The sequence below is a fragment of the Diadema setosum genome, chromosome 17 (genome assembly GCF_964275005.1).
Source record: "Diadema setosum chromosome 17, eeDiaSeto1, whole genome shotgun sequence".
NCBI lineage: Eukaryota > Metazoa > Echinodermata > Echinoidea > Diadematoida > Diadematidae > Diadema > Diadema setosum.
This window is the reverse complement of record NC_092701.1, coordinates 33,531,728-33,559,474: the sequence shown is the minus strand read 5'-3', so window position 1 is coordinate 33,559,474 and position 27,747 is coordinate 33,531,728. Positions and strand designations below refer to the sequence as shown.

Genomic DNA, 27,747 nt, shown 5'->3' with positions numbered 1-27,747 from the left:
CAGTAGATATATAATGTACTCTTAAATAAATCCCACAAGGATTGGAACAATCATCCCTCAGCATTCCCACTGATTCCCACTGATCGGTTACTAGCCATCCCCTTTAAGATGTCCTGGGCTAGGCAGCAAGTGGATCTGTTACATGTTCTACCTGGGGTATGATTTCATGAAAACCATGTTATTTTACTTCAACATCTAGGCAGTACAATGTAAAAGCACTCTCAAAGCACCAAGTTTAAGTGTACATCTTCACATATGTTTAACCACTTGACTGCTGCAGGCTATCATGCACACTGAACCCCTGGGTGCTGATGCATAATAATACATGTATATTACACCATATCATGCCTTTCAAAAGGAAAAAGTTTGGCCAAGATTATATTGCTAAAAATATGAAATAGTGAGGTATCATCCTCTCCTTCTGATACCTCCACAGATCCTTCACCGAGGGCAGCCTCACTTCTATCATCAAAAGTTTCATCAAAACCCTTTCTCCCACTGTAGGTTGCCATTTCGAATTGAGACTCTATAGAAACTTCCACCTTGGAGATCAATCAAAATCCTCACAAATCACAGCTAAATCACAGATTTTTTGGGGCACCTGTTGCCCATGAATTCAATTTTGGTATTCAGGTGCTGTTTGCACTGTAGGGGTAGGGGCAGCACAGTGCTGAGGCTTCAAATTACACAATATAGCACGAAGACGTAATATTATGTGGTCAGCACACAATGGAAAGTCACCAAGGACGTAATATTACGTGGTCCGCAGCCAAGTGGTTAAGGTAGTGCCACAAGTGAGTCAACAAAATTAACTTTGGGATTATTGCTGGTGAGGGGGAAAACAAGACAGCCCTCGCAGCATCTCTACTGCACACTAAAACAACTGTCACTTCAAAGTGCAATGCACTCTAAACGGGAGCAAGAAAATGCAACAATGGAGACTTCATTCATTTGGATTTAACCTCATTCTCTTTGGCATTGATTCTATGCTGTCAGCCCCATCCAGAGGGCGCTTCACAATGCACAGTTCATCTTCTGTTGTTTCGGTACTTGACTCAAGAGATCCAGGCACAGAGAATGATTGGTCAACAGTACCTCCCTTCTCTTGATCTCCATGCACTCCTGTCTGACTGACACTATCGCCAACAGCACTACCTTCCAGGTGAACATATCCAGCGCTGTCCACACCTTCACACATCTCCCGTACTGGACTTGGATTGCATCCTTTTGGGTCGACCTTCTTAGAGGACGATGCTGCACTGACATCTCTGTTTCCAGTTGCTCCATCATCTCTTGCACTACTGCGTGTTCTCCTCGCTACACATGCTTCAAGCACTGGATGAATGCTCTTCAATTTCCTCTTTGCACTTTTTCCCTCACTCTTGACAAGACTTGGCCTATTAGGATTATTCCTTTTTCTTTTCTTTCGTCGTCCATGTTTCACAGCAGGAGAAGACTCTGACTGGTTACCAACATCACATTCAATGTCACCAGCAGTAGGTGCAGCAGCTGGCTCACCAGACTCTCCCCTGGATTCTGCTGGCTTGGCCTTGGGTATGAAAGCCCGCTTCCTGTGTGGTCCTACAATGGAAAGCATAGCTGGCCACAAGAATAGAGAAAGGAAGCGCTCTCTGAAAACGTGGAACCATTCGCTCTGATGAATCACTTCCAAAGCTTGTGAATGCTCTGCAGATGTTCTCTCAAACTTTAAGACGCATTTCTCTGTGTTGCGCCCTGAGTGCGTACGACCACCTTTCTTTCTGGCTGCTTTGGTGTTATTCTGCTCTTGATGATTCTGAGATCCTTGCTCTCTTGTTCCGTCCACTTCTAACTCTTCTGAGCATATTGATGCATCTGGCTCCAAGCTGTTACTATCTAGCACTGCAGGTAAATTTGAACCCTCAATAGACTGGCTGGACTCAGTTACTTCAGAAGAGTTCTGTATCATACCACTGCCATTTGGAGTGGCATGATTAGACTGCTGTTCTGAATGCATGGAAGACAACTCCTGCAGAAGGCCACCTGGCCCTCTCAGTACTCCCTTGTCGCCTGCCTGGAAAGGTTTTCTACGAACAGACTGGAAGCTTTGGGTCCTCTTTGCGTTTGATTCCAGCCGCTTTCTCTCCAGAAGCATGGTCATGAACGCGGCAGTGGTAGCAGCATTTGGTGGAAGTAATTGAATCTTGCTTTCGGAATTTGAGTCACATTCTCTCTGCCGAGAATTACTCGTGGTTTCAGATTCTGACAACAGAGTCCTTCCAGTGGCCAATGGCGCACTGCCAGGTTTACATAGAGGAACATTCTGTCCAGACTGAGTTTCTACCTCTTGCTCTGCACAGAGTGACTGCTGATCCATTGATAATGGTGCATCACTGGAACTTTCAGAAAAGGCGGCTGACTTTGAAGAGTTGCCTGAGCTCTCTGTGGCAGTGGTAGTAGAAGAAGTAGCTGCTTTGGTGATTGAGTGCTTACCTGCTCTTCCTTGTTCTTCAACACAAAATTTCATGGTGTCCTTGTCCCTCAAAACAGTGACATGCACAACTCCTTTTGCTGGTGAAGAGGGAATATCAGAAACAGCCTCACTTACTGCTGTTTGAGTAACAACTGGATCGTTTCCAGGGACATTGCTTGCCAGGCTGAGGTTGGTCTGCTCTAAGCTTGCATGGATTGAGGCTTGTGAAGTCACAGAGATGGGGTTTGTCACATTTGTAGCCGGAGCTACTCCCTGAAAGGTCTGTCCCAGCATGACACTTGGTGGCACTGCATCTCCCGTCACACTTCCTGCAAGTTGGGAAACTTTGGAGATTGGAATCAGGTATCCCTTCCCTGGTAAGTGAATGACTCCTGGCTGATTGAGAACATTCCTTGCTGACATCTGGGGGCCAACCTGGGCACCCAGTCCTGCAAGTCCTGAATGAATCTGAGAAGGAGCAATGTTCTGCAGCACTGTCTTCCCAGTGAGACCTTCAGTTTGGGTAAGTCCTTGAACAAGAGGCGCTTGCACTGAAGTTGAAGTGGGCGCATGCATGGTTGATAAGAAGGGAGATCTTGGAACACCGAATTGATTGAGGTAATTGTTTAAGGGTACAAGGTATCCCTGTCCTGGAACTGATATGGCGCCTTTACCGAATGCTCTCTCTGTGCGTCTGTGCTCCAGTTTCATTCTGACTGTCTTTGGCCTGTTTATCACCGCAGACACTGTAGGCATGCAATCCACTTTCTCAAGCTTTGGGGCAGACCTGGTAGGTGGACCTGATTCTGCCGGACCTGATTCTAAAGGACCCTTCTCGGTTTGCTTTTTGGATTCATCACTCTGGTTCTTCCATACATCAGAAAACAGATTATCATTGTTCATCAGCTGATCCAAGATTGTGCACTCATCATCGCCCTCATCGTCATCTTCCTCTTCTTCTTTACAGTGCACAACAGCTGATTTAGTTCCGGATGACGACTTGCCCTTAGATGAGGAAGCTGATTTTGCTTTACTCTTTGACTTCAGTGAGACCCCTTCACGATTGGCCATGGATGCAATGACATCATCTCTGCCCTCCATGTTGATAGCCAAAGCCTGGCAGGGAAAACCACCAAAATTAATTTTGACAGCAATCAACATCACAATTCCAAATTGGCTAACATCTCTTTTGTATATGCATACTTTGTCTGAACATTTTGATGCTTAATTGGAGGATGGCACAATCGGATGAGATCATTGGAAATCCTGACAAATGCTGAAATCAATTAATTCTTGCATTTTTACGTCAATTGATTAACAAACTCCTTTTCATCTACATGAATAGGCACTAATTATTCAATATTTTAGAAGTAGCCACGAATGTAGCCACGAAAATGGTACACATACACAGGTTGTCCTGATGAGAAATGCATCATATCAAATAGACTACTGAGCTTCCGCCTGACAGCTAGTGCTGGTTCTGGTCATCCATAGCAGTTGGTACTGCTTATCTATTCAACAAAGGTGCTCATTTACGTCGATGAAGGGCAATTTGTCAATCAGTTGCAATGAAAACACCTCAAAGCAGCAATTCATAACTCCATGCAAGAATTCATTAATTTGAATAAACAAACAATACCTGCTGCTATTAAGGATCAGAACCAGCAATATCTGTTGGGCAAAAGCTCTGTAGTCTAGTGGATATTTCGCCTGTGCAGTTATCAGGAGATTGTTGGTTATAGTCCGACCCGAGAGTGTATGCCCATAATCATTATTATTATTTTTTTTTTAATGACTACTACTAAAACACTGGCTAACAGGTGCTTATTTACATATGTCGATGAAAGGCAATTATTTTTGTCAATCAGTTGCGATCCTGAGAAATGATATGATATAAATTTCATGATGACCACCTGATTGGCCAAATAAAAGCATCTGATCACGAACAAATCTAGCTACATTTGATTCTAAACTTGAAAGTAATACATCCCTGGTAGCATTTGGCCACACTACAGCTGTAACAAAGTCCTCAAGACTGGCAGTTTTCTTTTGTTATAACAAAATTTTGTTATACCTGAACAAATAGAGTGTATAAAAATATGTAGACAAATATATATGGCCCTGAATTTTACTTCACTATGTCTGAAATTTCGTTATTACCATGTTCGTTAAAATGGGAGTGCACTGTATGGCAAGGTAAGGTTGGCAGAATATTTCCAGAGACCCCTTGAAGATTCGAACATGGTTTTGTTCTTTAATGTTATTTTTTGATGAGTTTTCCTGAAAGAGTTGGATGTCTCACCTTCATGATGATCTCTAGGATTCGCTCCCGAAGTTCCTGTCGCTGCTTCTTTTTGCTTGCTGCAAAACAAAGATGGATGAAAGAATCATGAAAAGGAGACAAGTCTCAGGTCAGAATTCAAACAGTTTGTGTTCAGAACATACTAATAGCATGCACCAGACTCTAGCCGTTGAAACTTCACGTTTCAGTCATAGAGTAAAAAAGAGACTGGTAGCAGGTTCATTAGAACATAACATGAATAGGGAGTATGTGGATCTTTACCGTTTGTACACTTTCAAAAGACATTATCATACAGCAACAAATGCTAATAAGATGAGGTGTTGAGAAAATCTCAAATTCATGTACATAAATCTTTACTAAATATCACTTTTTGAAATTAAGGGCTGTCTGACTGTTATAGTAAATGCCAATGTGATATAATTTTAAGTCTTATTTTGCTGAATAAGTGGCCTCAATGGCCACACTCACACTTCAAACTGACAGCAATGCATTGCTCGATTATTGTACCGTTAACAATCTGGGCAGCGCTTGAGGGAACTTGTCAGCTAACAGATGACTGTTTTAAGCTACTGAAATCCTTACATCTGATTGGCTGAGAGCAAATTTGCCAGTGAAAATCACTGACACAATTCTTAATGAAATATCCCTATGGCATTGGTGACATTTCTGCTGCCTTACTGACCATGAACCCATTTATCTTGCAATGGCTGGTCAACAAAGTAAATTTAAGGTCACAATGTTTCTTGTAGAATTTCGCCACGTGATGATCACTGTTTTCTATATTGTTACCTCTGCATATTCACTTGCTGATAAATGCTTATAACATATGACATCATGTATCAGAACTTGTTACCAGAACATACCACATCCAGGTATAGCAGAATTTGATAGTAATGGGACCAAGCTCAAACTCCTTAGAGTAAGAAGTTACATAATATTAACAAAAGGTGCGTTCGAGCGCTCTCCTAAAGCAAACTGTAACATACGGTAACTGCGCCAGATGAGCGCTTGAATGCTCCTAAAGTGTATCGTACTGAGCGAAACTGAGTCAGAAGTGGACCACTTCCCTATGTGCTCCAAAATGGTACCAAACGTGTACCAAAAGTTTGTATGTGAGAATGCGCACAACATGCACATACGTCATAATACAAAGAGTTTATTCTCTTTGTTTGGGACATCTGTAATTAGTTAAGTGTTCCAGATGAATGAACATGTTGCTACAAAATGCATGCCTCCCCTAAAAATAACTCATGAGGTACGCTTTCTCCACAGAGCGATCGAACGCTCTAAATCTGGTACAATTACGTACGGTACGCTGTGATTCAGTTCGCTTTGGTTCACTTTAGAGCGCTCGAACTCCCCTGTCCCCTTGAACCAACAACGACTTCTTCCTCTTTAAATTACCAGCATATTTTTTGCAGGCACCAGGAGTTGGATTGGCCCATCCGATTGGCTTGAGGGCAGCAAGCAGCTTCTCATCCACATTCTGCACACACCTCCTACCATCATTCTTTCTCCCCATGGGGCTGGGCAGGGTACGGGCACGCCGGCTCTTGTACAGCTCTTGGTATTTCTTATCCACCTTTTCTGAGTTCTGACGAGGCCAAGGAGAGACAAGTACAAGACAAGTTGGAAGGGTGAGGGTACGTTTCCCTTTGAGCGCCAAAACTAACAAGGTGAAAAGTAAGCTCACATGTTCAGGGCTCATTGTTTGTTTGTTTGTTTGTTTGTTTGTTTGTTTATTTGTTACTTTTCTCAAGCTTTAACATGCATATGTGTATGTGACAGGGACCTACCAAGTGTTCTCTATCAGAACATGTCACACTTAACAATGTACTGGAATGATGCACCGACACTGTTGTCTTTACACCATTCTGGAGAGATATATTAATTGCTACAAGGACAAATTTCGTACTGCTTCCAACAAGGATGTACATCATGAAAATGATATAAAATCCTTATCTTTTTTTCTGGTATTCTCTACAACAACATTAAACCAAATTTTGAAGAAGAAATAGAATAACATAACAAATGTACCAAAAGAAGACACATAACATTGCCTATGTCCTCTTTTACAGAGATATGATACCAAAAGAGATTTTACCTTCCTTTCTCCTTGGCTCTTCCGATATTCCAGCATCTCATCCAAGATTTTCTCCAACGGCATCTCCCGCAGCAGGTCAAAGGATGTCCCCTCCCTCAGACTGATGCCTTTCACATTCTTGAAGAAGTTTTGGAACTGGGAACAAAAAGAGAAATTACAGACACAATCACTTATTTGGAAGGGGGGAAAAAAAACACAATAAATTCAATCCGTGTTGTTGTTGTTGTTGATACTTTGTTTTGGGCATTGAATGGGAACAGCAATCAGTCGTTACATCTTCAACTTGCATACAATGTATGGAAAAACACAGACACGTCTGAAATATAAACAATTCTGCTTTGGCAACATCAGCCTTTTCTCAGAACAAAAAGTGTGTGCATAAATCACCAACAGCCTTTTATACAATTACCATTACATTTATCCATCATGATGCACCAAGGGCTCAATAAAGAATCATGTTTACTTGTGTCTTTGTAAATGCAACACATGAATCCTAAGTAAGTAAACACACAGAAACTTGGCACTCACACTTACACAAAGAAAATAGGGCATCTAAAGTTTGGACTTCAGCTCCAGCATACATCATGAACTCCATAAATCAATGTGCACCACAGCCTTTATATAAATTATCTTCTAGGGCATTAGCTTCACAACATAATGATTATGTAGCACTAAAATGATCCATGTGACACATCAGACAGGAGGAGAATGAATAAATTGAAATATCCTATTCACCATCTATTTCATTATCCTCCTTTTCATTATCCTCTTTTTATTTTAATGTTCAGGCTTACCATGTTGTTGAATCGATGTAGAACTGAATTTGGTGTCCTTGTGCAGAACTGGCTAAGTGCTCTAGCTGCCTGCACCCAGCAACCTAATTGAGACAGGTGAAAAAGCAACAATAACATGTTGCTGATGGAGATTCAAACTGACAAAAGAACTCCTCGGTGATCACGTCTCCAAAGTGTTCTGTGAGACCAAACATCCAGGCACTGACCATTCAGTGCAAACAACATTCTATTGAATAGTTGTGATATAAACTCAATTTTATGTCAAGCACAAATGAATAACCATTTACATGCAGGACTAGGCATATTATGTCCATGCATGTACGGTGGCTAGATTAATTACAAGATCAAGCTATGTCACCGTCTCTTTGATTGCCTTGTAGGCATCAAAATGTTCACACTGCAAAAACGTTCAAAGAATTTTGATAAAACTTACACTGAAAACATCTCCAGATGAGTGACCAAACTAGGAGAGCTTCTTTACTTATAAAGTGTAGTTACTTCAGGGGGCCATACCATAATATAGAAATAATGCTCAGGTCTGAGCGTGTCAGTAAGAATTGTGTATGTAAGGTAACTATGAGGCAAAGCTGAGTGAGTTTAGGCTAGAGTTCATAGTAACCATATGCACACTATTCCTACTGTCATATGTAAAGACATGTGCATCATCTGTTTTACAGAACAGGGGACAGATTTTTCACCAGAAATCCATTTTTTTATCATGTAGCCCAATAGCAAATTTACTGGATGCACTTCCTCTTGGTTAGCCATGGATGCATGCCGTGTATCCTTAACTTCCAGACATACATCCAGTAATAACTGGACGCAACATAAATTTACTAGATGCACGGTTAGCTAGCCACTAGGCATCTCTTTTAACTGAACTTGTGAATGCTCGCTTAAGTATGCAAGCTCTTGCATGATAACTTGTTAATAGTGGCTGCAATGTGCAGCCAGCAAAAACCAACATAGAGGTCTTGACCAACGAAATCACAACATTTTCTTGACCTGCTCTAGAATAACTACTTAAGCTTTAACACAAGTCAATTCTTAATATGAGGGAAGAGTGACAGCATGGATTCCAAAGCCAAGTCGAAAGTTAGATAGTAAAGCAAGGATACACTGATTCAAGAGGAAATCAGCAAAGTGGATGAACAGCTCATGGCAGCTAATTGTCTAAAATGAGGTTGTATATAATTAAAGGATGGTTAAATTGTGTCTATGAGGTAAAAACTTCCTTAAAAAAAAAAAAATTAAGATTAAATGGGGAAGGCAAATTGAAGGGCTTTCACTTACCAACACCATACTGCTTCACCGATTCGAGAAGGATGAGATCTTCTTTAAGGGTGTACCGTCCTTTTCTGTTCCCTGGGTTCAGGGTGTACAGCCACCTGGACAAGAGCATCAAGAAAGATTTTTTTTAAAATCAACACCGAATTTTCTTTGTACACAACACCCATTTCAATCATTAGCTTAAGTAGATGAACACACAGAAATGACAAAACACAGAAGAAGGATGTAGACCTGAGTTGATAAAATGTGTGATGATCATTATTTCAAAAGTTCAATACCCCAAAACATAGAATCTCCCTATACCTACAAGTTAATTATTCGAAAAATGAAATAGGGTTCATAAATCTGAACATTTGTGGCGTTATTCCAAAAATTTCTTATTCTGAAGATTAACTATTCCAAAGGTTTGTTAATCCAAAAGTGAAATAAGGGTTGTTCATTCAAAATCAAATAAGGTTCATTTTGATAATTTGAAAATGCACAGAAAGTGCATACTAATGAACCCTCAGAATTACAAACCTTATTTCATTTTTAGATAGACAAATCTTTGGGGGGTTGATTCAACCCCCCCCCCCCCAAGATCTTGGCCGTCGATCGCGCAATCGCCATGAAAATTTGCACATGCATTACCTGTGGTGTAATCTACCACATTATACAAAAAGAAATGAAAATTTTCATTATACTAATCAATTATGCTAATATATGCATAAAATCATACATTTTGCTCTAAATCAGAAAGTAAAGCTCCTAGAATCCTAATTTTTGGTGATAACATTCTTTGTAGTATTCCTAACAGTGTACTTGAAAAAAAAATCCGGTATCAAACTTAATTTCTTATGTATTTTATTATTTTATGAATTTCTTATGTAGTTCTTTGTTTTTCAAACTTTTCTTTTATCATTTTTTTTTCTGCAAAATTTATGACAGAACCTTTTCCAAGCATAATTATGCTAAAATCAATTGATTTCAGCCTTTATGAATAAGGTGAGAAACCTCCATTTGCATAGACTTTACACACAAAATCACGTTTTTGAGCCATTTTCAGTCTGACAGGCATATATAAAAGGTCATGCAGCGTCGCAACGGTATGCACGATTTTCGCAAAAATGGTGTCAAAATATGCGCGAGACTTAAAAGTAAAAAGTCAGCAAACGGCACGGTCAAAAAATTTTGCGTGGCGGAATAGTCACCAAAAATGTTGAGGGGGAGTTGATTCAACCCCCCTCCCCCCCCCCCCCAAAAAAAAAACATGTGTTTGCATGAATTATGAAGAGTTGCCACTCCATCTGTGTAACACCTCCCTGATTTATGTACTACATGATGTGAAATTATGAAAATCATGTGGAATGCCCCTGTAATGCGGCTGTGGTCTCCCACCTGTCACGGCACTGTGCTGACGATCTGCCTTCCACTTCTTGTGCCACCTTGTACCACTTGAGTCCATGCTGCTCCAAGCCTTTCCGCAGACACTGCCAGAGCAAAACACCCAGTATATCCTAACATGAATTTCTCATCCAGTACATGATAATATATGGAGGCACAAACGTACATGACTGCTGCTTTGCATTTCTTCTCAAAGTAAAGAAGGACCAACAATACCTAACATATAAGGGAAGGTCTCCAATGCTTCAATCAAGTCCATTCATGAGACTGGAGTATCTTCCATGATTCCCCCTAGCCAGTCTCGCTTCAGGGCATGATTGGTGAAACCACTAGTAAAACAGCACTTTCAAAATTTATTGTGACACTGACTGACTCAAAACAGAGGGTCCTACCATGGCCTTTACTATTTGCTGCAAGTCAACGGTCAGACTTTACCTCGTCCTCTTCTCTTGTCCAGAATCCCGACCTGCACCTCGGGTCCAACTTCTTGATCCATCGTTCATGAATCTTTCTTCTGTCTCTCTGATCCATGAAATAGGCCACTGTGGTCAAAAGAACATTCAAAGAGATGGCAAGTTCTTGATACACATCAGCATTACATACATTAGTCCCGACTTCACCCTATAGTCACCGAAATGCTGGAAACCACCCGTCTAATTACTCCATAAAATGCCTAAAACCGCCTGTCCATTTTATTTTCACAGTTAAATATTTTCTTGTATCCATATAGGATATATGATTATGTAATTTGAAAGAGGTCAAAGGTCAACAGAAGCATGCCAGAAGTACTTCTGTGATACACCATTCTCTTACACCATTCTCTCTGATTTTGCGACAACATACGTTTCCCAAAGACAACTGACCGAGTATACTCGGGACTCGTCTTCAACAGGTGAATAGGCTATTAAATAAACATAACTTATAATAGACAAAAAATTAACATGCAGTGGGCAATCTTACATTATTTAGAAAGTTGTTTATTGAAATGAGAGCAATATTGCTGTACCTTTCAGGGAACCATAGGCCATTATGTACAGAATCTTCACCACCCCTCCCCTCGTTCCCAAGAGGGGCACCCCTAATTCCACCATGAACAAACTTGAAACTACAGTCATCAATGTCATAACTCATAGTATTAATTGAGCTCTATCACTTCTGGTTCTAGAGAAGATTTTTAAAGATTTCTTAATTTTGGGGGTTTGGGCTCCCTGGGGGACCCCAGGTGGGGCATGGTGCCCATTTGAACATATTGAGATAAGCGTATCTTCCTAGGGATGCTACCTGCCAAGTTTGGTGAAAATCGGTCATGGGGTTCTCAAGAAGAAAATGAAAATGTAAAATGTCTGATTTTTCGACTGTCAAAAAAGTTGCCACAGCAGTCCCATTGCTTATGAGAAACCTTGTAGGCTGTAATAAAATGGAGTGAAGGCAACAAAGCGTGACAGTATATAACAGGTCATAACAAAACTTGGAGGCAGTTCGTAGTGGGACACAATGGAAATATTATGTAGTCTAGCCTGACCAGACGCTGTCTGACATCTGAAAGCTACATGTTCACCGGAGCGAGGACTGGAACAACCAAGACTAGAATACTGAGGGAAAAAACAGGAGAATATCCAATCTACCCATGGTGCATTACGTTTCGAGCAAACAGGGCTGCCGTGGTCGCCGGGAACATGGTGTAAACACAGCATAAGTTTTGTAGTTACAAAACTGCTCCCTACTGTACCTTTGTTGAAGTGAATCTGAGATCCAATCCGGAATCGTCTGACCAGCTCCGTGAGAAGGGCATCCTCTTCCCTAGTGAAAGGTCTGGACAGCATAGCAGAAAGTAAAGATTTGGATGATAAAAAAATTTATTCAGTTTCAAGACAACATACTTTCCTGCACTCCATAACTCCACACTCAAACAGAAGAAAATCAACACACATAAATATCTTTTACTTTGACTGTCTTAATACGCCAGAATATGAGCAGTATGTAAGAAAAAGAAATACATTAAAACTGTATGCAAACAAACAAAAAGTAAAACAAATTTTTGGGTTAAGGACTAATATGAAAGGTAGGACAAGGTTATTGAACATGAAATCATGACCTTATGGCTAGAGATTTGGGAGAAAACACACCGGTATATTTCCATATAACTTTCTATTGCAGTACAGATTTATCAATATTTGTCTAATGGGCATACTTTTAACATGGAATTAGCCTGCTATTGTGACTTTCAAAAAAATTCTATAAATTTTGCACAAGATCCCAGAGGTTTCCTAAGGCAATGAGGTTATAAACATAGACATATCCTAAAGCAACTAGAAGACATCCTATGAAGTCAAAGAAATTATTTAAAGGGAGAACTGAAAATTATATTTTTCACATCTACATCACATCTGACACATGGTTACAGTAGCCACCATCACACTGGCAAACTAGGGATAATTGAACACTACTGAAATTTTGCAAAGTTTGTCACATGACCAGTCCACCATCTGTTTGTGGCACTGATCGATGGTTTTTGGGTGGTGCCTCAATGGGATGCACTTGTGTGCATTGCTAAGTCACAATTATTAGCTGGTGTACTCTTTCTTCTTTCTTGCACACATGCACTAGAACTTCAAGATGGAGAAGTTTGGCTGCCAGTGTGGATGGAGGACCACAGATTGCAAAGACTGCATAATCTTAACCTTCACGAATCTTTTGCCAATGTGACTGCAGCTACTGACACATGCCCTCAGAGGATTACATTTTGCTTGCCCCTTACCATGGACTTGAATGACAATTTTTGTTCTTCTTCAGGCGCAAGTACAAAAATTGCCATCACACGTCCATGGTAAGGGGCCAAGCTGAATTCATTTCATCAAGATGCACAAAGAACATTTGAAAGATTCTATTAAATCCGGAGCATTTAAAGGCAAAAGAAGACAACAGATTATCTGAGTCTTAATGGATAGAAGTGGCATCAACGATAATTACCGTCTTGTGTACGCCAATATTTCACGCTCCTGGTACTTTGTGAAGCACTGAAAGGCAGCTCTATTAGTCTAAAGATGAAAATGGGGGAAAAAGAAAATGATCATGGACCCAATACTAAGATAAAAAAAATATTAAGGATTCTCTAACTGTTTTTCTTGCTATAACATATAACATTCTAGTGGGCAAAGAAAGTGAGTAACACAAATACGACTTGAAACAGGTACTCCTTGGAGCAATCTCATGCATATTTGACACAAAAGTAGACATTATCAAGGAAATATGTATTTCAACAGCTGCGTATGGTAGGAAACGGCACAGAACTAGTCACTGAATGCATGAAAGAATGTGAACAGAAGAAATTATGCAGTTTGTCAACACATTTAAACATTTAAGTAGTCCCCAACAAACCGTGATAATTTCTACTGCACCTTCTCAACCTCTTTCATGGCCTATATCCTATATCTATACAAACTTTGAGATTCAGTATAACCTTACAGATGTGCATCTGTATCTTGTAAAATCAAAAGGAAAAGTATACAACCAATCAAATTGATATTTGAATTTCAAACATACTAATATCTACACTGCTGCATTATGAAATGCCGACAAGAAAACAGCAGCACAGTGCATCCCGCGATTCAGTAACTCAATGCATTATCTAACCTTTTAAAGCTATTGCAAATATTCTAACATGCTGCTATTTCTTCAGATAAAACAAACCCTCTGTTGCTGATGATACTTTTGCTGTTGATTTGTAGCCTTGCACCAATGCCTTGATAAGATGGAATTGGGAAGGGAGAGGGCAAGATTTTGTCTTGGACTACACCTGGTTCCTTGCTGACTGCTCATAAAATCAATTTAAAGGGGAAGTTTCCCCATGCATACATGTGGACTGAGTGAATACAGCAATATCAGTAGAACACATAAATGAAGTTTGAGGAAATTCTGACAAATCTGTTGAAAAAGTAATGAATCTTTTAAGTTTTGAAGGCACCAACGCTGGACGAGAAGACTACTTCACTTCTTGATGTCACTGCAGAATAACGAAGTAAAGAAAATATAACAAAAATTCCACAAAATGTAATTTTTATAAAAAGTGCACATTGTTTTTGCCTTGTTCCTGACAAATGTTAAGGGTAATATAATTTCCCATGTATTCTGAAAAAGAAGTATGCCAATTGCTCTTCATTATGCCAGAAAAATGACATTTTCTTTCATTCTTGTTATACTTCCTTCATATCACTGTTAAAAGCTTTGACTTCACAGACTGCTGCAGTCTTCTCATCCAGCATTGTTGCCACCAAAACTTTCAAAATTCATAACTTTTCAACAGATTGTCACATTTTCCTCAAACTGTCAATGATGCCTTCTACTAATATTGCTGCATTTACTCAAACCACATGCATGTCTGGGAAAACTTCCCCTTTTAAGATAGGTTTTGATTTGGAAGACTGGCTTACTCCCAATTTTTCGGCGATGGTTTTCCAGTCCCGCCCCTGATGCTCCTCCACAATCTCATCCAGCCTCCTCTCTTCCTCCACAGACCAGGGACCGTTCGTGACGGACGGGTGAAGGTGGTTCTGCCAGCGCAGCTGACACTCGACGCTGGTCCTTAGCCCATTCAGCTGTTAAAGAGGAGAAGAAAATAGAAAAGGTTGTTCCCTAAACTCCACCTGACAGCTTTGGCAGGGGTCGATCCAATGACAATGGATGGTGACAAGTAATATAAAGAAAAAAAAAATCTTCAAATTTTTTGCTGTCACATATCTCCCAAAATCAGCTGACAAGCAAAGACAGAGAGAAAAAAAAAAAAGGTCTCCAGATTTTCTGCTGCCACTTCTCTTGCCATGAGCATCATTCCTGATGGACTTCAGCGCATTATAAGAGGCCACTATTTTTACTATTAATATTATTTAAATCAGCTGACAAGTATAAAAAAAAAAAAATTTGAATTCATTTTTTTTGTTGCCACTTCTCTCCCCAACAGAAAAAAAACAAAAACAAAACAAAGAACCCAAAGCATTTTTAAACCCCTTACACTCCCATAGATTCACAACTGATGACAAATCATTCTTCATTTACTTTCAACGATAAAACTTTCATTCTATTAAAATTTACTAAAGAAAGAAATGATGATATTCTTAATTACTTGCTCGATATGGAAGCCATCAATGCATTATTTTTCACAAGGACAGCTTATCATTTGTGATACGAACAGGACAAAAAGCTTAGACACAGTCGACCACTCGTATGCCTTAAGACTTACATGAAGTGATGAAATCTTCAGCCAATCAACGTCACGCAGTCTGTCACCAAGTAGCTCTTCTTCCTTGGCAGTGGTACTGCACAGAAAAGTGGTATATATCACCAGCATTTGTTGAAGATATTTCATATAAAATCTTTTAATAAGCTGTAAGCTCCTGTCTTACCTGCAGCTAGGTACATGCCTTGTTAATATCTTAATCATATTACTCTACACAGCCTTTGAATTTTAGGGCGGTGTTGAATGATGAAATTATTGTTTGCAAATATATGTAAGAAAAGACTAAAAACTAATATTACCTCTCATGAAAGTATTTGGAAATTACTTTCATATAAGTTTAAATCAAGACTGCAAGTTGAGACTCCAGGGGGGTGTTTCATTAAGCTGTTCGTAAATTTACAAACGACTTACAAGCGACTGGTGATCAATTCTTGTGCTGAATTATGGAAATTCTGATCAGTATAGCACATCAGAACTGATCATTAGTCGCTCATAAGTTGTTCGTAACTTTACAAACAGCTTTACAGGTTGAGGAGAATACATTCAATAACTATGTATAATTTCACAAAAGACGTCACGACATAAAAATGATGCACAGGTCTGAATGCATCGGCAGGAATTGTGTGCATAAGGCAACTATGGAATGCTTAACCCATGAGGCAAAGCCATGTGGGTTAAGGCTAAATTTCATAGTTACCACATGCACAGTATTCCTTCTGACTCAGACAAAAGACATCTAGGTCATTTGTTCTATAGAATGGTGACAAATTTTGCCCAAAATCTGTTGTTTTAATCATATTTCTGACAATTTGCAAGTCTTTCTTTTTGGCTCGCCAAAGATGAAACCACGCATCAGTAATCAATAATGCATGACAATTTTAACTGATGCATGGTACTGATGCAGGCTAGCCATCTCTTGCCAAGTGCGCAAACGCTTGCTAAGTGTGCAAACACAACCTACTTGTTCCTTCTGTATGAACAGCAAGCCATCTCTTGCTAAATGCATGAACACTTTTGCTAAGTGCATGACTCTCTGTTACAAGTACACGTGACAAAATGTTTACTGCGTCTATCACCAGTGATCAAGCGTACTGCCAATAAAAATTGACAAATTGCTCTCAACCACTGGGATTGCAGGATTCTCTTGACCCATTCTTTAATGTCAGCTGATGCACCCAACCATGCCATGATGTCATTAACTAAGGTCTCTGTCAGTGACATGCCCTGTAGAACAACACTGATATTTACACCATCTGTGAGGGAATTATGTTAACCCTAACTAGGCCGGGGGGGGGGGGGGGGGGGGGGGGGGGGGCCTCCGAGGCCCCCCCCTCGACGTTTCGCGCGATGTATCGCTATCGCGAGAAGCTATCGCCACGACGTTTCATGACTTTTTTCTTTCGAGTCTCCCGCATCTTTTGACACCAAATTTGCGATGCCCGGGTGTGCGGTTCCGAAGTTGCGCATAAATATGCACGTGCATGTCAGACCAAAAATTGCTCAAAAACGTGAATTTGTGTACAATTTCAATGCAAACTGTGTTTACAGGCAAATTTCATAAAAGCATGATTATTTTGGGGTTTTATGGATTAAAATCAATTAATAACGCATTTTCTTGTTCGGAACAATGTCACGGACAAATTTCATCGAAAAAACAATGAAAAACATAAAGTCGAAAAAACAAAGAAATACATAAGAAATTCAAAAAACAATAAAATACTTAGGAAACTTTTTCTGATTGCGCAATTTTCTTCTCTTACATTTGCTAAGGACACTAAAAAGAATATTTACACAAAAAATGTGCCTGTTTTGAGCTTTATTTAGTGATTTATACCAAATTGTCTGATTTCATGCATCATTATGCATAAATTAGCATAATTTAGTGTAAATGATAATTTTTGAAAAAATTAACTTCATGGTACTTTAGATTACATCATAGGCAATGCATGTGCCAATTTTCGTCGCGATCGCGCGGTCGACGGCCGAGATCTGGAGGGGGGGGCATGGGAGGCCCCCCCCCCCGGCTCTATCATCTACCTGAATAGCCCGGCCTAGTTAGGGTTAAGCAGCTCAGGTACCTCTTCAAAATATTATACGGAGGACTTTTAGAATTTTTGATTGTGAACCTAATTCAGGGTTATTATTTCCTAATAACCCTGCTTACTTCAAAGATTAAGTTCTGAATGAGCTCTAAATTGCAAGGTCATCAGTGAAAGTCCCTAGTCAGCCATGGTAGTACATGTACCCATATTACGTATGGTCCTCATTGCGTACATATAGATCCAATGGCACAGAACTGTTGGCCTTGTGGCTGTTTGATCTGTAAGCATTTACTTTACCCGTTGAGAACGAGTCTCCAGTGATGTCTATGGGAAATGCGTGCTATAGCAAAATCAGCCCATCCTCAATGGGTTAACTTCTTTCCTACTGGCTATAAAATAAAATGGCATAAAAAGGTCAAAGTTCAATCAAAATTCTCCCCCTTACTTCATCTCCTCCAGTTTTTCAATGATGCTGTTGATCTCCTTGGTGAGGGTCCTCTTCTCCTCCTCCTCAGCGGCTTGTCGCTTCTCAAACAGCAGCTCCTGCCTGGCCATCAGCGGCTGCATGCACCGCTGGAGCCCATCATTACGCACCCCCTCATAGAGGGAGGTGTCTTCTTCCTCCGTCCCTGCGGAACGGCAATTGACGTTGACAGAAAGAGAGCACAATCTACATAAACAGGAGCACGAGTAAGGCCCCTGTTGGAAACGATTCAAGTAATGCTCCAAAATTGCAATATGAAGAAGGGTGCTTCCAATGTATTCACATCAAGACACTTGATGATTGCCGTACAAGGGCTGCAAACTTTCACCCATCTCAATCAAGGAGATTTCATGCAGCAGTCAGTGAGAATCCACTGACTAGGGTAGTTAAGGTGGTGATAGTCATGCAAACAATAATGATTTGATCTGATTTGATCTGATTTCATTTGATCTACTGTCTGTCTGGCACTTATTTACCAGTACATCAATTCTCAGCAGCTTCATTAACATTGCAATAATATGGTACTACTCAGTACTATGACTATTTTCAACAATTTTCGTTAATATTAATACATCTGTAACACAATCATACGCATTACATATTTTAATTTCCATACAGAATGATTGCTATCAACAAGCACAAAGTTTGACTGTTGGGAAATCAATTATGAAAGAAATTAATGCAATAAAAGAAAACATGGGTATCCAACATGATGCCATACCTGCCGACCCTGAGACTTAATAAATCTGAACTAATAAAGAAAAATTATTCAAAAATCTGAACTTTCATAAATTTCCTATGATTTACTATTAATAGATATTTCTAAAAAATCAGAACACACTGAAATTAATGTGTTTTCTTTCAGTGAAAAATCTGAATGTTCAGATTAAAACTGAACAGTTGGCAGGTATGTGAGGCTCATGGAATAAAAAGTTATGGAAAGAGAGAGCGGGAAAGAGAAAGAAAGAGAGAGGGAGAGAGTGTGAGCATGTTAGTGCTGTGGATGGTATAGGTGAATAATTATGTTGACAGGTTGGGGTGAAAGGTCATGATGATGGTGATGATAACATCCTCAATTTAGGGAAATATTGTTTGATCATGTGAATGATTATTGAGGAGGATTACATGTAGAGTATGGGCATGATGATGATCATCATTGATTATGATGACGGCAAAAATAGTATCGATAGAAAATGTGCTCAGTCACTTACATGTTCTTAGTTGCCCAACAAAGGGATTTTGAATTTCATGTGCTTTGATCTGCTTTGCCTCATCACTTAGTGGAGCAGTCTTCAATAGAAGAGACAACACATGCAAGATCAAACACATCATTATCATTATTATTGGAATGGTTTAATTGGTAGAATTTGCAAAATCGCAGCCCAAAGGCCATAATACATTGCAATTACATAAAATACATTCGAACTAGGAACATAAGTTGAAGTGTCAGACATATTATCATCCACATGACTACTTCTAGAATAATTTAAAACAAAAAATTCTGCATGTTCACATCCGCACACATAGACTGAAGCATAGATCTACATACTCTCAGCGCACACTATTATACAATCATTAAGTGATTATTCACAATAAAAAAAAAAATAGCAATAATGGGGCATGCAATCAATAAACATTTTAAAGATTATGCTGATTGTATCTCTGTAAAGAAACGATCCAGCTGTGCGAAAAAAACTACACATAACAATGGCACTATCTGTCTTATCATATCACAGGGACAAGATCCCTGAAGTATACCCTGGCATCAGTGCACTTTAACTTCTCCTTATAATCACTTCATTTTCAATCTCCTACAAATGAAATTTGTAAGATCGCAACTGCTGATCTGTAATGATAACAATAATAATGATAATAATAATAATAATAATAATAATGATAATAATAATAATAATAATAATAATAATAATAATAATAATAATAATAATAATAATAATAATAATAATAATAATAATAATGATAATAATAATAATAATGATAATTATCATTATTATTATTTTTATTATGTATGACATGTTTATTAAAGCAAAGCAGGAGAATTGATGGCAATGCTGTAAACCAAATTATGTTGCTTGGAGATCTAAAAAGTATTTCTATGAACACGCTTTAGTACCGATGCTCACACAAATAGGAATGGTCACTTTTCATTACATCAACAAAATAAGAAGACAGGACAACTCGTAGATTTAAGTTCTACATGGAAGTAATTGACACTGTCTATTCCTCAGTGACATTATAGTATACAACCTTTGGTTGGCATCTATATGCACCAGGCAAAGTGCTGAGCAGAGTGACTGAGAAATCATGTTACACTTAAAACTTACCTGCATTCTCTCTCCAGAAAAGTAGTGTTTCTGGAAGTGCAACATGGGCCTTGTTCCTTTGATTAAGGACCTGGTCTTTTCAGACACTTTTTTCTGCAATCAAAGTCAAAGAGAGAAGATAGCCTGTCAATAAATGGTGTGTGTGTGTGTGTATGTGTGTGTGTGTGTTTGAGTGTGTGAGTGTGAGTGTGTGTATGTTTGTTTTTTAATCTCTCACATCTCATTACTCTCATGCCAAGGGTACCATTGAAGCAACTCGACATGTAAAATCACTTTAAAGCTTGAATTATAACACCAATACATTACACAAATTGTCACAAACAATTTTTTTTTTTTATAATCCTCGGTACAAAGGCTGCAGTTGTTGTGAATAAAGCTACAGTTTACTTGTATTGAATTGGCATAATTAAGTAGTAGGAGCTGTGTCACACCTACATCCATGGTCACACTAGTGCCAATAAAACAAAAGAATTTTAATGGGAAATACACATCAGACTTGACAACCTGCAAATTAAAAGAACATACCATTGATTAAAACTGAATGTAGACCATATTCACTGATATAGGGCGTATTTCGATCATCACACACTTATAGTGTTATATCTACCCACTTCTGGACAGGATGGGTGTTTCAAAAATAAAAGTTGCATATAAAGACTCTTATTACTACACACTTTTGATCTCAACACGCTCGAAAACAACTCATTATCCTGGCAAGTAGTGTCAGCCAGACAAGTATTTTTTTACAGCTTTTTTATATATTGCAAGCAAATTCCACAAGGCGGAAGATGAATTTTGAGCCCTTCTGAGAACTATTCATTCACTCCTCTTTTATTTTCATTTCCAAACAAAATGTGTGAATATATTACAAACATCAAAATAATAGTATGTTTTGTGCAATGTAGTGTCACTACATTTTAGCTTATTAAAATGAGAGCAAACATGAGGTAAAAAAAAAAATCACATTTTTAATGATTAAAGCTGTAAGTGACAAATCTATGAAGTCTTGTGTAATTGTGATGCGGGGGGGGGGGGGGGGGGTGGGGGGGGAGGAAGGGGAGGTGATGAGGTGGGGGGGGGCCATTACCTGAGTGATGTGGTTCTTTTGTCTGACCTCCTTGATGAGATCAAGCACACTGCACAGCTGGTCCTGGTAGCTTAGGTTCAGCTGCAGAAGATTCTCAGCCGTTGGCTCCAGGTCTCTCGGGGGCTCGGCAGGCACCTCAAGGGGACGGCTGGTAGCAGGAGAGACCTCTATGCTGATCTACGCTCAATAAACAACAAAACTTGATATGTCATGCAACCCGCTTATAAGAACAGCAGACAATAACGCTGAATAAACAGATAAATAAGATGGTACAGCCAAAGAATAATTGCCTAAAATTGGAAAATTGTAGTTTCAGTGTTTTCATTTACTTGCTACAGTACACCTCTGTTGTAACAAAAACGGTTATAATATAATTCCTGTTACGACAAAAGAAGAATCTAGGCCGCACAATTATCCACTCATGTCTTTTACTGTTTATTTGTTCAGTTATAACTAAATTTTGATATACCGGTAGTGAAAGAAAACTGCCAGTCCATGAGGACTACATGTTATAATGGGAGTCCACTGTATAATCCTTTCAATTTTTTGTTTTTTACCCATAAGATAAAATTCTATCACCTCCAGTTGACATTGGAGTGTCCCTTATGTGTTATTTTTTTTAGTTGTTTGTTATCTAACTATGAAAAATGAAAAAAAAGAGTCTGATAAAACTTTAGGTTACACTCTCTTTATTTGAATAATTACTTCTTGATATTCAGTGATGGAAAAGAAAAACAATAATATAATTCTGAAAAAAAAAAAATCCTGGTGTTCATTAGAAGTAGAACAAAACAGAACAAAATGATGATTACATGTTATTCACTGTATGGTAGGGGTCCAACCCACCGGCCGGGTCCATAACGACCGACCGCGCATTATAATGGCATTGCGCGTACAGAAAGAAAATGTACGCATGGGACTACGCGCAACGGTGTTCGATTCTTCACTGGGCTACGCTACCGAGTAAAATGTGGCGAAAACAACTAAGTATTCCCTCTAAATTACCGAAATTTAGCAAAAACGAATAGACCTAAGGTTTATCGTGTAACTACATATAACTAGGCCTACCTTTGCTGACTCGTTGTTAGATGTAGAGTATCCTTCCGTAATAAATTTGACGATTTTGACCGCAAAATTGTCACCGCCGCTTGTACGATCGTGCACGCACACACGTTACACATATATATCACATGACATAAACATTTTGTCGCCCGCTACGACCGTACGAGTTGATGCAGAAACGAGAAATGAATGTGAAAAAACAAACCGACTCATCTAATTTATTTCAATTACGATGAAAAGTTTCCTAATGAAAAATCAAGTCAAATTCATCAAACAGTCCTTCAAAAGTAATATCGAAGGATTCAAAATATATTCAAATATTATTGGGGGAAAAATTATGACTAGAAAAAAACAGCAGCTTGTCGAAAAAACGCGTTTAAGTACGCTTTATACGTATTGTCAATAGAGGGCGGGGTGGTCGGTCGATATGAGCCCGGCAACTGAGTGCGGAAAAAATGACACCCCACGCGTTCGAAGCCGCCATCTAGAGCGCGTACCTCAGATCGCATTTTCAGTGCGCGCTTGTGAATCCGGAGTATTTTCTCCACACGTGAGTAAAATTTCAGGCAAATTGTGAGATTTTTCACGTTTCTATTGATAGAAAAACGTTAGGTGTCCGATATTATGAACACCCAACCATACATCTTTTTAAGCTTTGCCATGAGAAGGTAATACCAAGCCTACAGTGTATGTGTTCTGGTGGGGGGGGGGGGGGGGGTTCTTTCTTTTTTTCTTCTTTTTTTCTTCTTCCATGAGATTTTTTAATGTAACCTCCAACAAATTTACAACCTTTCTTCGTCATTTAAATATACTGACCTTCTTCTGGAGTTGGGCTACACTTCTTAATATGCGTTCATTTTTATCCAGGTCTGGAAATGAATGGTGATAAATAAACAGTGTTAAGACTTTACCATGTTGCAGCACGGTAATACTTCATAATTACAAAGAAGAACAAAATAGAATCAAAATGCTAGTTCTCAACATTGTCTCCTCTTTATGGCAGATTAGCTATCATTCCAATACACACATAATATACACTTGTCAACTAACAGAATATCAATACACCGTACAAGACACTCTACATTCTGAGTATAGAAGTATTTTTGTGTGCATTTGTAAATGTACTGGTCATGAGTATTTCCGAATTTCCCAAAAAAACAAAAAACAAAACAGTATCAGATTTCAACATGCCCATGGATGTGTTTCAGTGTATGCAGGTGTGTGTCTCGGGGGGGGGGGGGGGGGATGGGCACCTATGAGGTCTTTATGTTTTCTCCAGAAATGAAAATACTACACATAATCCCATTGAAGATTACAGCTCTGTAAGCTCACCCATTACAAGAACATCCTCATCATCATCTGAATCGTCATCTTCATCCTCATCATCAGAGGAAGCGTCCTCATCCTCCTCCCCGTCGATACTCTCACCCAGCACCCTGTGGATTTGCTGGATCTCCTGCTGCAGCTCCAGATGGTCTTCCTCCCTGGTCTGATCTCCTAAGTCGTCCATGTTGAACCTCTAGTCTCTTAAATGGTTTGGTGATAGAGAATCAGGAGAATGTTGTTACCATGGTTACAGTGCTTCCTGAGAGTTTAAAGGGCTGGTATAGTTTTCGGTTGAGATATGGGGTTTCAGGTTTCCAACGCTTTTTGATGATGATTTCTTGAGAAAATGAGAAACTTCTTATGAAATACAAAAGAGCATATTCTAATTCTAAGAGGAATTCACCAGGTACGGTATTTGATGAAAATTGGTTTTGAAATGCTTGAGGTATCCAAAACAAAGTGATAAAGGTGGGGCCCACCATTTATTATGATCACTTTGTTTTACTTTGTTTTTGGGTATCTCGGCCATTTCAAAACCAATTTCATCAAATAAACCTTGAATTCTTCTTAGAAATGTATGCTCTTTAACATTTTCATAAAGCGGTTGGGTTTCTAAGTAGGCCTACATGTATCTTGCAAAAATGTAAAAACTGAATCATATCTCAGCCAATCCTACACCATCCCTTTATTAATGTCCAAGCATTTTCAACATATCTACCTTCAGACCTACCAAGTCAAATTTAATTTTGTCACTTTTGGTTTCATCAAATAAACCTTGAATTCTTCTTAGAAATGTATGCTCTTTAACATTTTCATAAAGTGGTTTGGTTTCCATAAGTAGGCCTACATGTATCTTGCAAAAATGTAACTGAATCATATCTCAGCCAATACTAGGATCCTACACCACCCCTTTATTAATGTCCAAGCATTTTCAACATATCTACCTTCAGACCTACCATTGTACCAAGTCAAATTTAATTTTGGGGGGGGGGGGGGTTGTTAGACAATCAATGGAAAATTGTGACTTCAATGTGAGGTGATGTTACCAGCTCTCTCATTTGCATATTCGTAATCAACTGTTCGAGAACAAAAAATAGTCTAGTTGCATGGATATAAAACTTCTTTACCCACTCTGAATGCCAGTTCCTATTCTTCTGAAACGTTCACTGGTGTACTTTAAACAATATTTCACTTTCTTGCACCCCCCCCCAAAAAAAAAAAAAAAAAACTAAACTAAACTAAACTAAACAAAAAAAAAAAAAAAAAAAACAGTTGGATGTCTCTCGATCACTCCCGGTATCCCACACTCAGCTCAGCTCAGCTCACTCAGTCAGTTGTCCAACTAACTTAACGGTTAGACCCAAACAGTTGGGCCCTACTGCTTTTTTTATTATTATTTTACCTTAGGCCTATTTACGCTACGTTATATCAATTTTAACATTCTCAAAGAAGAAAAAAAAAGACGGTAGTCATGAACTCTAACAGGTTACAGAGCTCAGGCGATAGAGTTTGTTGTTCGCAAACGTTAACCTTAACGTTAGGTCCCTACGCCATTTTACGGGCTACCCATATTTGCCAAAATGTCACGGTGAAGGAGCAGGATTCGGAGTAGCCAGTCTGGTAATCGTGTCCGAAAAGGCTACCGTTAACACTCATTTATAGGCCTTAAACTGTCACTGTTCAGCCCACCGGGAGCACCAAGTAGGGCCTACAGTATAGCACGCAATGGCGGATTGCATAATTACACGTCTAAGTCAGTACACTGGCAGCAGCGGACAAATTGCACGTTACTTTATTACACATCCATGTAACAGATCCATACCATACGTGCAGAATTAGCCCGACCAGACGCTGTTAATACGCTACGCGACTGGGCTGTGTATAGTTAGTGCAGAATTAGAACGCGCCAACACAAACATGGTGACCACAATTTTCTGTCGGTGCTACTACTAAAAATCACGTTCCGAGTGTTCCTGTATACGACAATACTTACCTTCTCACGATCTCTCATAAAATAGAATGATTCTGAAAGGTGATTTCAAAGCTGAATTGTCACTTTACACAAGTATGCGGAAAATCTTTCACCGAAGCGGACATTTTCTTTTCCATCGTTTTGAAAACGATTAATTGCTCTATATCGATCAAATACATTGGAATCGATCATTACACTCTTCTCTCCTGTCATATTGTCATGAAAATAAAAGGATCGAAATTATCATTTCTTTTTTAAAGTTTTAATATACATATAAGGGAAAAAAAAACTTCCTCCTTGCTCGTCATGAAAATTATAAAAATTTATGGTGTTTTCTCGTGAAAAACTTGAGTAGATCTATCTGTATTGGTAGTATACAGTGTAGGCCTACAAGGGGTGAGGAAGGTTGCAAGGGAAAAGCGGAGGCGAGGTGAAGTTGGAGGGAGTGGAATTCAATGCAGGTGTATAGAAAATGTGTTTCTGAGGAAGGGAGTGGCTTTTTCTTTCTGTTTCCTTTTCTTATCTTTGCGATTACACTTAATTCAATAGACATTGACATTTTGAAATTATGCGTTACACTTCAAATATATTTTTTGAGAAAAAATCACTGAAAATATATGATTTTTATGTTTTCCATCTTTGATGTTTGATGTATCAAACCTATGTGAATGAATGTCATACTGCCCTTTCTGTTTTATATAAGAAGAACAGTCATGTTCACAATTACTCTACTCGTCAGCAAAACTTATTCCATATACCTCGTACACGCACCACATTTGCACAAAACACTGTTATTTTTTTGGTCCTAAGCTTTGGAACAATTTGCCAATTGATGTTACAACTCTGCCCCCAGTTTATCTGTATTCAAGCAAAGATTATTAAAAAACATCTCCTTGCATCTTATGTTGATTGATGATAATATGACCTTTAATTAATGACCAATGTGTGTATTTTCACCCATAAACTATACTTGAACTGTACATGTCACTACTCTCCATTTTTTTTTCTTTTCTGACCTCTCCTTCCCCTCCCCTCCCTTTGTTTTTGTTTTTTTTAATTCCCACCTCAGCCCTTCATTTACTTTGCAATACACTGTATATCACTTCCACTCATCTACATGTAATATTTCTTCTTTTTTTTTTTAGCTGACCTTGTTCATCAAGCTACGCTTTCTCAAGGTCCCACGTGCAACATTCCATGTAAACATCAACCTTGTTCAATTTGTTGTAATTATACAAAACAATATACTTGTCCCCAAAAGCGGTTTGTGACACATGTGAATGGTTTGTGAAATAAATTGAAATTGAAATTGAAATTGAGTTGCTTTAAAAAAAAAAAGCCGGAATGTTTAGTCAGCATTCATTAGAAAGCAAAAAAATAGTAATAATAATAATGATATTAATAATAATAATAATAATAATAATAACAATAATAATGATAATAATAATAATAACAATAATAATAATGATAATAATGATAATGATAATAATAATAATAATAATAATAATAATAATAATAATAATAATAATAATGATAATAATAATAATAATATGTATATTATATAATACAATGAAAACAAAGGGAAAATGGACCAGAAACGAATGTTAAGAAGCGAAAACCTTGAGCAAAGAAAATGGGTTTCCATTTTCTTTGCTCACTTTTCACTATATATGTTTTAAAGAACGAAGTATAGAGAGAACTTATTGTTCTTCATAACGTTTGTAGAAACAAAAGAAAGAGCACTTAAGGTTTAAACACAGCTATGGATTGTGAAATAATTTATCAAATCGTAATAATCATGGAAATCATTTAGCATAAATGGTACATTATAAGGGGTCTATATTGAAAGTACCTGATGACGTTCCCAAGTTCAT

The 27,747-nt window shown here is 38.6% G+C and overlaps 1 protein-coding gene across 1 annotated transcript; it reads right to left on the bottom strand.

Annotated features, from left to right (window-relative positions):
• Positions 1–23: 23 nt before the first annotated feature.
• On the bottom strand, positions 24–26,015 carry LOC140240628 (uncharacterized). Its single transcript, XM_072320381.1, has 19 exons — positions 25,895–26,015; positions 23,908–24,101; positions 23,377–23,444; positions 21,514–21,690; positions 20,427–20,519; positions 19,296–19,374; positions 18,046–18,229; positions 15,562–15,637; positions 14,756–14,920; positions 13,296–13,363; positions 12,055–12,137; positions 10,761–10,867; positions 10,320–10,411; positions 8,946–9,040; positions 7,653–7,735; positions 6,859–6,993; positions 6,159–6,348; positions 4,755–4,813; positions 24–3,568 (listed from the first exon to the last, which is right to left on the bottom strand). Exons 2-19 carry the CDS (start codon positions 24,083–24,085, stop codon positions 944–946), a joined length of 4,557 nt encoding a protein of 1,518 aa, XP_072176482.1. The 5' UTR covers positions 24,086–24,101; positions 25,895–26,015; the 3' UTR covers positions 24–943.
• Between the last annotated feature and the right edge of the window lie 1,732 nt (positions 26,016–27,747).

Excerpts from the sequence above, each read along its gene's own strand:
- LOC140240628 (XM_072320381.1), bottom strand. The coding sequence starts at position 24,085 with ATGGACGACTTAGGAGATCAGACCAGGGAGGAAGACCATCTGGAGCTG. Across the intron at positions 15,638-18,045 it reads GAAAAACTGGAGGAGATGAA|TACCACTGCCAAGGAAGAAG; the intron begins GTAAGGGGGAGA and ends TTTTCTGTGCAG. Across the intron at positions 6,349-6,858 it reads AGAGCCAAGGAGAAAGGAAG|AACTCAGAAAAGGTGGATAA; the intron begins GTAAAATCTCTT and ends TGGCCTCGTCAG.